We start from the raw sequence: 14,596 nt of genomic DNA, 5'->3' as shown, positions 1-14,596 counted from the left end.
TCGACTATACACTTTGGAAAGCTTAATGTATCCTGGGAAGAGACGAGATTTTTCAAAAGCAACGTTCACTTCGAAACTGGACATTTCTTTCGGCGATCGTGCAAAGAGCGCTTTTCCAGAAAAGAAACTTCGTTACATGATTCCTCAATTTACTGGATGTTCATTTCACGGAGTAACCCTTCAGAAAAAACTACTAGCGCGGTCATTCCCCTGAGGAATCTTACTGTTAGATTGAGAGGTAAAAGCTTTTTCGTACGAAACACTCATCGTCGGAATAATATAAATACACAATTAACCTAACTGATATACATTGAAGATTAAAATTAATGTCTTTGTATTTATATTGTATTTTGATGTTGCGTTTTTTACGCAAAAAAAAAAAAAAAAAAATGTGATAGAATGATTGCGATTTTCACTCAAGACACTTGGAATAAATGGATAAAATGTGCGTAAAGATTGAAAGAAAGGAATAAACTACTAGATACAACCGGTGTATATTTCCAGTTAGCGGATACTTCTACAAGTATTTCGCGTGAAAAGAGCTTAACTCTTGGAGCAGTGCGGATTAATTGCGGTTACTTGTCCCTGCGACGCTCATCCTGCTACAGAAATGTATCTTCGTATTTTCGAAATACACTCGCATCCGGAAACGATACGCTCTAACTATTCCTCTTCCATGTCACGTACCAAACATCATAATTTGCGAGGGCACATCAACTCCCGCCAATGTTGAAACTTAGAGGTGCTACAAATTAACTCGTTAAATTCCAGCATATCATTTGTCACGCGAAAATGTTCGTTGGAAATGTCCTGGTTCTTCCACGAAGTTCATGAACAATGGAAACCAGTCGCCAGCGAGAGAAATGCTGCAAACACCATTTCTCAAGCTTCGTAGAAATTAATAAAATACATTATATATATATATAATGTATGTATATATAATGCTATGTTATTAAAATATTGTATACATATATATATATATATACACACACACTTTATTAATATTTAACAATATTAACATTGTATTAAATGAAATTCAAAATTAAGTAAATAGTTTAATTGTTACAGAGAAATCTCCCAGTTAAATTAGTTATGTAATGCTAATTTATTATTATTATTTCTAACTTTGATTTCTTTTCTGGACGAAAAGCTTTCATTTTACAACATGATAAATTAAAACTTTATTATTATCATCCTTATCTCATAGGTAATTATATATGTGTATAATTTTGCTCCGGCACAGTTTTTGAATGTATTGTATCGTCAAAAATTTTACTTTCCGATTATTTTCCCCATTGAAAAGGATTACCTTATATTGAGCTTATCGTTTAGATTATATATCACTCGATATTATAACAGTGCATTATAAATTTAAAATGTACAAACATACATAATTTCTATTATATTCTCATATAACCGATTATCATCCATATCGCTTGTGCAAGTATTGTGTCAGTACATGTTTTGATAATTTAATTCGCGCACGTTTCGAACCGTTGTTCACATGTAAAGCTGATATTTAGCAAGTACCAAGAGGAGAGTGGCTGTGGTTAATACCAAAGAATCTACTAATGTATCGATTATACACGATATAAAATATAGAGGATATGGTATAATCCTACTTTCAGAGGTGCTTCACTCGTCGCTATTTCCAGATGGTATCGGATAACGTTTTCACGTCGGGACTTTCTCACTTGCACGGTATCGTGACCGACGGCTTAACTCGGCGTCCATGTTAATCCGGTTTATTTCCTATCCGGTTCACTGCTTCAATTTGTCCTGCTCGGACACGTGTTCGAGTGTTCGTGAGGATAATTATAAAGTAGAAAGGTTGAACTTTAACTCGATGTAAGGTCATTATAGCCTGTAAAGCCGTGTCCTTAATTACGCGCAATAATAAGGAGAAAAAGAAAGAGGATTGCATTCTCGCGGTTCAGGATCTTCAAAAATTTTATCTGCTACGAATTTAAATTTTAGAAGAATGCCAATTAAAAAGTGTATCGTGATTTTAACGCTTCTATGGAGTCGTGTTAACGATCGATTCCGTCCGAGGTATTCCGCATACGCCGTTGTGAATTTTCGTAGAGCCCGTTTCGTTTGGACGGACATCCGACATCCCGATCGCGACTGGTAGCCTATTTTCGAGGCAATACGCCCGCTACTCACCTTCTGACGTTCCGACACGCCGCTATTTCCGATATTCAATTGCCGGCGTTTACACGCCACGATAGACCCACCTTCCACACCCATCCGCATGTCGGAGCTAAGCTATACACGACGATTCCCGCATGACCCCCCTCCCCCTCCCCCTCTTACGTGCCCTTTTGATACCTCGCGGCGCATTGTTTCCTTGCACGCAAAATGCTTTATTGCGCGCACGATGGGTGTACCGAATTACACCGACATAATAAGAGGTTGCGAACTATCTTGAAAGGATCGTAGCTGATATCAATTTGAAAGGCATCTCCCGCTTGTGTATATAAAACCTGAAATAGTTTAGACAAGCGCGTGACATAAGGGAAATATTTATACGTTGCTGATTAATATAGATTATATATATATATATATATATATATATATATATGTATATTATAATTTTTGTTTTTATGATATATAGGATGTATTTCTCGTAAAATATTGATCTTTTTTTTTATACTATGTCTTACTTCGTCTCTCGAGTTCGAGTGTACACCAAACTACTCTACGGCGAAAGCCGCGAATGGCCTTCGTGCTAGCTCGCTTACCCGAGTACGAGTTTCAAGCGGTTACCTGTAACACCTGTACACCTGCTTGTTCGACTATTCGTGCGGTGTTCGTGGCACGAGTATCGTGAATTACTCCTCCCCGGACGCTACTGACTTACATGGAAAGTTTCCTATCTGCGCTTAAATAGCTCGTAGCGATGTCAGAGGCGGTCAAACTCGAAGCCACTCAAACGATTGGCTGCGCCAACTGTATCTGTAAAGTCGCGTACTATAACAAACGGATAAAAGCAGATCAAAATTTCAAAGTAAGAGCAGATCACACACAGATTCTACAACAGGTATTTTTTGCGCCGCGACGCAGAAAAAGTGATGTGAAAACCTAAGAGAGTAGAGCGATTAAATATTTATCAAGTTTTTACGTTAGTTATAAAATTACAAGACGCTATATATTATACAAGGCTAATTAACATACGTCACGCTACAGAAAAAGATAGTATCATTAAAAATATTATGTTGACATAAAGAAGAAATTGTATCAAAATTGCATAATTTTATAAAACTTTGAATGTTTTACACTTACGATCGATAAGTAAAAAAACTATGCTAAATAAATTTATTTATAAATTCCGTTCTTTGAGAATTATTGACCTAAAATAATTTGTCCTTATTTGAAATTATCTACGCATCGTGACGAACGTGACATTTTATCTCCCTTTCTTTTTTCTTGTTACAGTGCCACCGCAGAAGCCGAACATTATCGACGAACAAGGAAATGCCGTCTCGTCGGTCGCCGGACCTTACGAAGAAGGCGGCGATATGAGACTGCATTGCTACGTCTTTGGGGGTAAGTCGTAGTTTTTATAATGAGAGATAGATTGAATGAAAATACAACCGTATTCTTTTTTAAAAGTCATGGTCGTGAATATGCCGCAAAAAAGTTGGCAGAATAATTGGTACGACCAATGGGAATATACGTTCTCTTGGTTCAACAACATTCTCTCGCTCTCGCATGTAAAACAACCACGATCCAATTTACCCTGCAGAACGGAGCCGTGTTATTCTTAGCTATAGCGCCTAATTAAAACTTCACATGACCATAGTTTGATGGTACGGATAAACGACATTATTCTGTAAGTCTTTGACGTCATCAAATTCTTTGAATTCCAGATTCATTTTCTTTCTGTTACTTGTATGTTATATTTAATCTTTACTATATCGGATAATTTTCTCTCTTTCTTTCATTTACATGATTATCTCACAATAACTCGTTTACTATTGCGTTATGAAATTCTAAATCCTTGATAATCCGAATGTCGCTTTATTAACGCTTATTTCCTTATCGCCATTTTTCTTTATCCTTCATCTTCCACAGTAAATACGCGGAATTAAATAGAAGGAGTACCGTTGCCCAGATTGTTAAACGGTTCGACAAAGCGTCGAGTGTTTTAGTGACAGTCGTGATGCACGCATTTGCATTCACAACAACACTCCACTTTATTCTATTACATTTTAATATCCGGGCGCGCGCCAATGTGTCAGCAAGACGAGGGACAATAACGATAATAAATTTATTTTTATTACCTCGCATGTCACCACCCGAGGGAGACGACAGAGCTATACAACTCTTATACACTCTTTACCGCTGCCTACAATTCCATTCTTCTCCTACAATTGCCCCTCTTACCGCTCGTCGCCGCGTGTTTTTCTGCTTGTCCCTTCTGAACGAAAATAGGTCCAGTAAAAAATAATGAGGTTGCCCCAGCACATAAGCTAGACGGTCTCGTCGACTCACCGCCTCTCTTTAACGGGATATTCACCCTCGAGGGATTATCCGCACGCAACGACCATTATGAATTATGAATTAACGCGTACCGCGAAGCCTGTACCTGATGTAGAGCAGGCGAAGAGTGGGCGAGTGTGTACGTACGTACCTATCTATACGCAAGAAACCCACGGCGATCGTTCACGGAGAAATAGTATAAGATAGCAGGAACACACGGGGAAGACAGGGGGGAAAGGAGTGAGCGATACATTGCACTATCCGTGCAATGTATCGCAGATATGCCGATGTCGGAATATTGTAGCTAGTTTTTGCATCGAAAATATCAAGCCTCTAAGCTTTCATAAGTATTCTCAAGAGAGCTAAATATATTGAAGCTGAAGGCTAAATATATAAATGGCAAATACATCACCCACTCAACTTATTCTTGCATCCCCAATTTATGGAAAATATTATAAAAGATTGTATTTTATGCTTTTAGCTAAATTATGTTTGCTTAATTAACTTTTTAATTAACGATATGTTTTTCCGCAACTCGTAATGTTCGACATAATAAGTAATTAAGTTATATTTAAAACAGGATAGTTCCTAAAGATATACAATTAATTATTTTTATGTCTAATTGTAATATAAAACTTTAAAAAATAAAAGATAGTGCTCTATTTTAAACACGCACTTTTTTTAATTAACGCATTATTACTAATCTATTATATGTATATCATCGTCGTTATGGAGAATGTGCAATGGATAAAAATAGAAAATAAAATTAAAATATTAAATATTTTAATAATAATATTAAAGCATTTAGGATACGTAAAACATTTTTTTTTTTTTTTTAATATTAAATTCTCTGTCTTTTATATTTTTTCGAAACTTATAAATAAATACGACATTTGTTTCTAGGTCGCCCCGAACCTAAAGTGAGATGGTGGCGCGGAGAGATACTTTTAGACTCTAAGGATGAGCCAGGTGATTCCCACGATGTTCGTAGGAACACACTAATCATCCACGAATTGTCAAGAGCGGATCTTCACGCGGTGTTTGAATGTCAAGCATCCAACAACAATATCAGTCAACCCGCGTCAATGTCGGTAGCGATTGAAATGCATCGTAAGTATTACCTATGTTTTTTTTTCAACAAATGTATTTCTTTCTTCATAAATTGGAAACCAACGCAATGTTTCCCGAATAAAACTGTATAAATAATAATATCATAATGCGTACAAAGAAAAAGTATAAAGTGTATTTCATGTTATTAAATTATAAAATATTAAGAATACTTTTGTAGAGCAAAGCTTGAGGCACAGATAGCTGAAACTCATGAAGCTTCGTAGTTCCGTTGTTGCGCCGTAGTTACAAAGTGTAACACCGCCCGCGGTCTCTCAAGAGAATAAATCCAAAGGGTACAATCGATCCATGCTCGCTTCTCTCTCCCTCAGTGAATCGGCGCAAAAGGAATGCATTTGCGAATCGTACCAAAGGGAAAATCTGCGTTGTCGAGTAAACGAAGCTGAATACCGAAGCGGGAAAGTATTTAACCCAGCCTCTCGGTTCGGCCACGGCTTCGGATCCGCGCAATCCCGTTTATCCCGCAGCCCACGTGCTCTCGATTTCTTCTTTCTCCCACGGTATTTCACCATTTCCATTCTCCCAATTTCGAGTCGCGAAAAAGAATTACGAGACAATGTTAAACTTGACCGATGACAGAGATAATTACACAGGGATTTTTACACGATCGTGAGTTTCACATCTCGATTATGCGAATCTTTGCAATTGTGTCTTTAATAAACAGTAATATTTTATTGCGTATCGGTATACTGGAAATTATTTCACACTTTTGAAAATTCTCGCGATGCTCATTATTCAGGATGAGAGTTTTTTTTTTATTTCTTTTATGTATAAAAAATGTTTTATGCTAATTGTAAGTGAAAAATATCAAAAGATTTCACTATGTAGCCATTCTACCACGATGCAGATAAAATTCTGTTCTCTGATGATTTTACATAAAAGTATATATGCGTCATTCAACACTTATTCAATTTTTAACCAATCTTCCACGTGAAATGTATTTTACTGAAAATTAATTTGGAGCTCAGTTATGAAAATATTTAACGTTGAAAATTGAAAAAGAGCGAAAAAATTATCTTTAAATTCCCATTAAGAAAAATTCGATCTATTTGTCAAAGAATATATAGTAGAAAAAATTGCCTGACATACGATATTAAATTATTATACAAATACTCTGTATAATTTAACATCAATATGAATACCATGTAATTTGTGTACAATATAATACACACATGTAATAATATTCTTGCATGAGACTAATCTAAATTGAGATCCAGTCCCGCAATCTCCGGGAGACGACATGCAATTGATCTGTCGACAGAATAACAAACCGTGCGTTGTATTACCAATATTTATAACAAATATCTCAATTCCCGCGAAATGGTGTATCCAAGCATCGTTCGGCGACGCAATTTGTCTAAAAAGTTATTCGGGAATGCGTCTCTCGATGAAATATGAGGAGGATGGAATGAAGGGAGGAGAGGACAAGGGAGAAACGCAAAAATAAAGAAAAAGAGACGAGATTGGAGGCCGCGAGATAGGGAAAGTAAAGCGAAATAGAATCGAAGAGAGTAATACATTACCGAGGAAAGAGAAGAACCGCATAATGTTCTTCAGCGACGGCGAACTGCAAGCTCGATTTCGGAAGCTTTCGGATTTTTATTAAATTCCAAGAGAGAGAGAGAGAGAGAGAGAGAGAGAAGGGATTCTTCTCGGAGGTCAGCCGAGGTCGCGCAAAAAGTCATCGCGGTTTCCCCGACTTTATCACGCTCTCGCAGAGTGCATTTGAAATTGGCTCATCCAATTTTGCCGATGTTCATCGACAATGTCGCAGCCTTATTATTATCTTCTCAGAATCGAATATTTATCTCGCTTCGCGCGAGATGCCTCAAGCTCCGCGGAAAACTACTAACGCGGTCGCAAAGCGCTCACAAAGAAAATTAATAGTTTTAGCAGAGAAAGCTTTTCGTCGGAAGATGTGCGAATGTAAGTCTTTAGAGAAATGTCTACAAGTCTTTAGAGAAAAGACAACATAATCATACAGATCTTTTATGATGTAATTCGCGAGGAAACTCTCTCTGTCGTAAGAAGCCAACAGCCATTTAAAAAAACCAACTTTTGGTTTTTCCATCAAAATGAAGAATGACCAGATTACCGTCAGTCTAAAGACGTAAATAATATCAAAGACGAGAGCACAAAAGAGGATATTAGCGGAATATTAGCGACAACAAGCGTTCACGATGGGATGATGGTAATAAAAAACTTCGATAGACACTTTTTTTGGCAAAGTGATAATGCATGCTCTCTAGCGCAAAAAAAAACATGGATTTTCATTGGAGGAATGGAATTTACGAGACCAGACCAAGTCGAATATGTCGACGGACATCGATTTCATTCGGGAAATTATCGAAAATCCATCTTTCTTTTTGCTCGTATCCGGATCTTTTTTATTGAACGCGTGCATTTAACGGCGACAACTGCGACGAACGATGAAGAAGAGCAAATGTCCCGTAAGCCCGCGTCCAATTATTATCTCATCATATATCTACTTCTCGTGCATCTACGGACAAACATTCGAGAATAACGCGCGTCAATAGTCGTTCAATTATGGAGGAACTGGACGAATCGGCTATATCAAAAGTTAATAAATTTAATAGATTTCGAGATTCATGAATTTGCGCAAAGCACTTTCAGCTTGTTAAAATATAAAATAATAATTAACGATACATTATATATTAATTAAATCTAAAAATAATAATTAATAATTAATTTGTGAGTTCAAGTAAATATTTATGCTCGGTATAATTAAAATTTTTATTTTCATAAATTTTTGTTAATCGTATAATTAAAATCATGGTACAGTCTTTCTATAAAAAAGTTAGTATATTCGATTATATTAGATTTATTAACATTTGATCCATTTAATTCCTCCTTAAAGTCGCGGGGACTCAATTTTTATAGTTCACGTATGTACATGCGTGTGCGCGTTACAATTTTCACGTTCGAAATATTCGAGTAATGGTGCATTAGTGACGTGCCAATACGACGTGCGTCTTCCGGCATATTAGCGGCGTGAATTTTTATCGTTCGCACAATGTGCCGAGTAATACGTACTCTCATCGAGTAAATGAAGAATCCAATGTGATCGATAAGGCGGGCATTTTCTCTTCTCCGGCTCGTCGTGAAAGACGAGTAAAGGCATTAACTCGACGAACTCGCGAGCTATAACGTTGATGACACGCATTCGCAGCGCGAATCAATTGAATACGTCCGCGTATCGCGAACCACCCATCGACAACTGCCGAATCCACATTGCTAAATGTCATTGCACATTGTTGCATACCGTGTTTTAGTGATAATTATAATAAATCGCGTAAAGAACCCTTTGCTCTTTTTCTCTTTTCCGCTTTTATCGTTGTTCTGTCATCCTTTTACCTTCTCTCTCTCTCTCTCTCTCTCTCTCTCTCTCTCTCTCTCTTCGTTGCCTCTCTCTTTTCGGCATAAAAACTCGGCACATACCACCCATATCTTTTGCCGTATATCCGTCATGACTGAGCGATGCATACTCGTCATAAAAATATAAAGGTATATGGTGATAAAAACGCGAGAGCGCGCAAGCGTTTTTAGCGAAGAGTCTTATATAGCTCGCGCGCATAATTACAAGCTGCTATCACAAGCCGTCTAAAAGTTGGCGAATTAAAGCGGATTTTGCATTCAATTATTTTTAATTAGATGAGAAAGTTGCGGACTCTGCGCTTGCACGGTGCTGAAAAAGTGCGATACATACGAGAAAGTTATATCCCGCAGCCATTAAGCGGAACACTTTCGCGCTTCCATCGATCTCGAATATATATTGTACGAAGGAAGAAGAATCTTAGACGTGGTTTATCGATGATCTTATCCGGCGAATAGACAAGAGCAGAACAGATGACACCCCGCGTATTAAATTCGCGTTTTGTCAAAGACTGATTAACATCAACAACATATATATATATATATAACGCACCGATGTCGTAACTTAAATATTTACACACTAAATACGATTATCTAACTAACGGCAACAGTTTTGTTCTCGCGAATAATTTTCCGCTCAAATTATCACGTATTCTCGAAATGAGTCGCATCGCATATTTGATGCAATCCCACCGCTCGTCTCTCTCGTCACCGCACCGACGACCAGAAATACACGCCAGATAATATAACTCGCGCTGCAACAATTCAATATAACCGTTATGTAAATAAGTCTTCGGACCGATTCTGCAAAAGGGGTAGAGACGTGAAACGAACTACATAATTATCTGGGCCACGTGCCATTACTCGGTCTATCGGCTTTAATTTCCGCTTTACGTTTCGCCGAATAACGCAGGAAATAAGCGCACCGCTCCTCTCTTTCCTCCCCTCCGTACCCCGCTCTCTCCTTTCTTCTGGAATGCATCTCCAAGCTGTGTGTACGGTGTACGGTATATCTACATATCTTTCAAGGTATTATATTCGCAGGCATCACTCGTATATAGGCATTACGCCACTCCACGGGTTTTATTGCCCGGCGTTAAAGCTCGCTCTTTCGCCAAGGCAGGAAGCGAGCGGTGAGCTTTCTTCCTCTTGCACCTTTGAACCCGCCGTCTCCGACGTGCAGCCTTTCCCCTTCCCCTTCCCCGCACCGTCAGGCCGAGATCATCCTCAACCCTCTTAAACCGCCGTACACGGTGGCATTGGGGTAGGTGGGGAGGGGAGGAAGGAAAAGAGGGCCGCCTCTCTTGGATTCCGCAAAGGATTAAACCTCATAAATTCCATGGAGCACTCCGTGGAATTATCGGTATGCGTCCTTACGTCCGCCTCTCTGCCGCCTTTTATGGACAAACGAGAGCGATTTCCACGCGACTTTATGCTTTCTAACCTCTTTACCCCCTCCTCCCCCGGTTACTCTTGCCTCTTTCCTGCTCACCTTCCTCTTATCCCCGCCGACTAGTTGTGCGATTCCAACGGACATACGTTCGAGCATTTGCATGACTGCTCGTCGGATGGATGCAAATCGCGAATGGACGGAAAAGTATTCGCCTAACGTCGCGAAAGGTTGACTTTCGCGACGTGGATGGGGAAAATGCAATTTCCTGCCTGCGAAAACTTATATAAATCTCATATTGTTGCACTGACAAAGAGGTCTACGGACATTCTGTGACGAAATCGAGTCAAACGCATTAAATTGATGAGATGATTGATTAGATTTTCTTTAATTGATATTGGACGATATTTTGGAGAAGATTAAATGTATATAAAAAGCGGAAAATATTTTTGACCCAAATTACACATAGAGGATGCTGCACCATAAAATTCTACGTTTCTTTAAATTAATTTAGAATATTCTATATTCTATAATAAAATTAATTTTATATCAATATAAAGATGAAAGTAACATTTTTTATCTTTTCTAATAACTGAAAATGTACTGCAATGTATTATGCAAGATAAATATCTTTTTTTTTTTTCTCTTTCTCTTTCTTTTATAGAAAAAAATATTAATTACATTTTCATTTTTTTTAAGTTTTACACACAATTATAGCAAATTATATAATTATTGTTTCTGTGTATATAATATTCATACATAATGTAATGTCAATATAGTGATTTTTGATATCACATACGAGAATAATCAACGGAATCACATTTGAACCGGATCTGCGATTTATGGAGGAAAAGCATTTTTGATGTCCCTATCGAAGAGTAAATCGACCTGGTCCTTCGGTCAGCTAGCAAACGTTTGATAATAAATAAACCACGGTCGTTAATATGAGCCGTGACAGGAGGGGTATACACGAACGTTGTGAAATAAATTATCAAAACGTACGGCGCGCTGAACGATGGCCGCACATATAACGCAGTTTAATCGCGGATCATTATTATTTCACGGTTTATCGAGTCTTTCTACGCAAATTCCGAAGTACCGCCAGTCGAGGTACATCGCGTGTCACATTCAGTTGTGTGTACCGTGGTTTTGAAATCCCATTATTCCGAGAAAATTAATATTTAACGCTTGTACGCTCGAAAATCGTCGCATTTACAAATGGAGCGCCCGGTAATGGCATATTTTTCCCCGGCAGAGGTTTATCGCACGAATTATTTTCATCGGGATGCTCGCTCGTTCACTGGTAGCCATGAGAAATGGAAATAAACCGCGCGCGAAACGCAAAGGGAAAACCGATACGACACGCGGCGCAAAATTAAAATAATTGCGAATACTTTTCGTAATTTTATCTGTGGTAGTAGTAATGCGCGAACGTCGCTCAGTGAAATCTTTTTCTAACGATAATTTTGTTGGAAACTTCTTTACTATCGTCCTCGCGATTTAAGAATAAAATTGTATTCATTATTCGTCGGAATAGTTGAGAAGTTTGAAGCTAATCAGCTGAACCGTATCTTTTCTCCTACTGGGCAATATAAAGTATGGTGCCTTAAACTTGGCTCTTTTCCTTGTAGAAGTAATGCTTTTCGTTTATTTTGGTCGCTTAACAAGCAAACTTTATAGATTTTATACGCCCTTTAGAATATTGTAAAGGCTTTCGTCGCGTTACATAAATGCACGACGTCTTATATTAAGATACCGAGTATATACGTTAAACATTTACGTGGGCATGTTTTTAATAAACTTTTATACATCTCGCGTATATTTTAGAATGGTAGATAAAGTTATACTACACCGCGTATATTTACTGCGTAAACGTAGAAGAATATTTCTATCTAATGCTGATGAATACGTTCTCGTGAAATACAATATATAATATTAATAACGGAATTAAATTTCTTGTATCTTTTTCTTTCTCAACAATTTTCCGCGTCATATAATTGGTAATCGCAGTATAATTCGAATCGACGAAATCGGAGACGAAAGGTTTCAATCTTGCTTGCGAATGGGAGAAAGGTCAAGCTTTCGCCGGGAGGAAGAGAAAAAAAAACCTCGGAAAGATTAATGTAACGAATCAGTCTGACTAACCTTTGATCGAATCGTACCGTATCGAATGTGATATTCCGGATTTATAGAGCTTATTTGATACCCTTGTTAGTAAGTCTTAACAGGGGTCGATCCTTTTTCCATTTCTCACAGTCCTTGCTCGACTCGGTACAGAATAGCAGATATTTTTTTTCCGACGAATATTATATATACGAATCATTAATACAAATCGCGCAAAATCATGTCGCGGTTAATCGCACATAATAAGTTTAATTATTAATACTTTTTGACTGCATGCTATAAAATAATGCGTGATATATATGTAAACTAAGGATATTAAGCGTTTGTGTGATCACCGACTTGCATTCGGATTTAATTAGTCAGAACTATAAGCAGCTACTCTACACCAAAAAGCTGAGCGCTCTGAGTTTGCAAGCAAATGAGGGATTACATCGTCAAAAGCGAACAAACCCGGACAACGGACGAAATGAGATCACGTACGTTATCGTTTCATTAAAACGTGAAAAGGAGCAAGGATGGAGAAAGGGGGAAAGAAGAGAGAGAGAGAGAAAGAGAGAGAGAGAGAGAGAGAGAGAGAGAGGGAAAGAGGAAGATAGAAATAGAATTACACGCCACAGAATAGCGGGGATGGAAATAGAATACGGAGGTTCCGAAGGCAGAGAGCGAGAAAGAGAGCGACCTTGGGATTGAATCGGTGCTCTCTCTCTCTCTCTCTCTCTCTCTCTCTCTCTCTCTCTCTCTCGAGAGAGAGAGAGAGAGAGAGAGAGAGAGAGGGAGAGGAATAGAGAACAAACTCTAGCACTACCTCGTGTGCCCGGCCCAGCCTGATCCACCCCAACCTAATCGAGCCTGACTAATTAGAGGGCAGTTGGCTGGTAATGGAGTCAGCCAGCGAAATTGGGTGACGGTGGGCCTGATTTACAGTGCGACGGTCTTGGAGATTGGCCGCGGAGAATAAGGATGATGGGTACGCGAATGGAGAGAGAAATAGAAGTAAGCCCGGACCGCGAACGGGACAGAGAAACGGAAGAAAAAAAAAAATGAAGAAACCCGGGAAAAAGACTCGTAATGTCGACGAGAGTTTTAGCTTTCGGATTGGCTGTTGGTGATCAGGTCGCTTTCTGCGACACGGAGCGAGCATTCAGAAGCCGCGCCGAGCTGATCTTTTTAGGACTGTGACGTGAGGCGAGTGAGAATCAGTTGAGCCCCGGAAATCCGCTCAACTTTTAATGGAATCGGTGATTTTTCAATGCGACTCTCCTACCTCGCCGTCATGGCTGATAAGTCGCGTGAGACAAAAAGATCCATATCGATGGGATCCACGATGGCCATTTTAAGCAAAGAGACATCACACGCGCACGCGTGCGCGCGGGCGCACGCGCTACTATTCATGGAATTGAAAATTGAGAAACTCTTCGGGGAAGAGTTGGCTGGAAAACTGGCTCCCTCCAGGGAGAGGAAAGAGAAAAGCCCGTTTTACTCTCTCCGTCCGATCACCGACTATTCAGTCGTTTTTGCGGCTCTCCCGGGCGTACTACGTCGGCGGGAATCCGCGATATCATTTCCCAAGATTAGGCGAGATTTCTTTATGCGAATCTCTTGCTTTTTCCGCTCCGCCGACATTTACTTTTCTTTTTCATTCAGAAGGAACATTTATTGTTTTTCTATAAATATGGTAATCATACCACAGATAGAATGAAATAATGATCACAGAAATAATAGTAGTGAATACTCGTTTAAAGACTCACCGATATTATTAATCTAAGAATATTTAAATATTTAATTTGCTATATAAATATATAAAACTTGATAAATCTACAAATATCTCAAGATGTAGAAATCAAGATGTAGTTGAATTTTTAGCCATCTTATGGATTATATTTTATTAATATATTATACGTATATATAAGAAACGATTTTCTAGAAGGTAATCGCAAATGTATAATTAAATGCATTTAATATTTTAGATGAGCTATACGAGGCTTATTAATATCAAGATAATTTAAAAATATCTCGCGACTTATCCTAACACAGTGATTTAATTAATTATTTAATATATTATTGTTTTACAAATAA

The 14,596-nt window shown here is 38.3% G+C and overlaps 1 protein-coding gene across 15 annotated transcripts in view; it reads left to right on the top strand.

Annotated features, from left to right (window-relative positions):
• Positions 1-14,596, top strand: part of LOC140669659 (nephrin) — a 380,112-nt gene that overhangs the window by 330,529 nt on the left and 34,987 nt on the right. For all 15 annotated transcript variants that reach the window (XM_072899677.1, XM_072899676.1, XM_072899679.1 and 12 more), the window contains 2 exons: positions 3,439-3,549; positions 5,389-5,595. In XM_072899677.1, coding sequence (XP_072755778.1) covers positions 3,439-3,549; positions 5,389-5,595 — 318 coding nt within the window. The remainder of the gene's footprint in view (positions 1-3,438; positions 3,550-5,388; positions 5,596-14,596) is intronic.

Source organism: Anoplolepis gracilipes, chromosome 9, assembly GCF_047496725.1.
Source record: "Anoplolepis gracilipes chromosome 9, ASM4749672v1, whole genome shotgun sequence".
Classification (NCBI taxonomy): Eukaryota; Metazoa; Arthropoda; class Insecta; order Hymenoptera; family Formicidae; genus Anoplolepis; species Anoplolepis gracilipes.
Note: the sequence above shows the minus strand (reverse complement) of the source record. Positions and strands in the feature narration are given on the sequence as shown.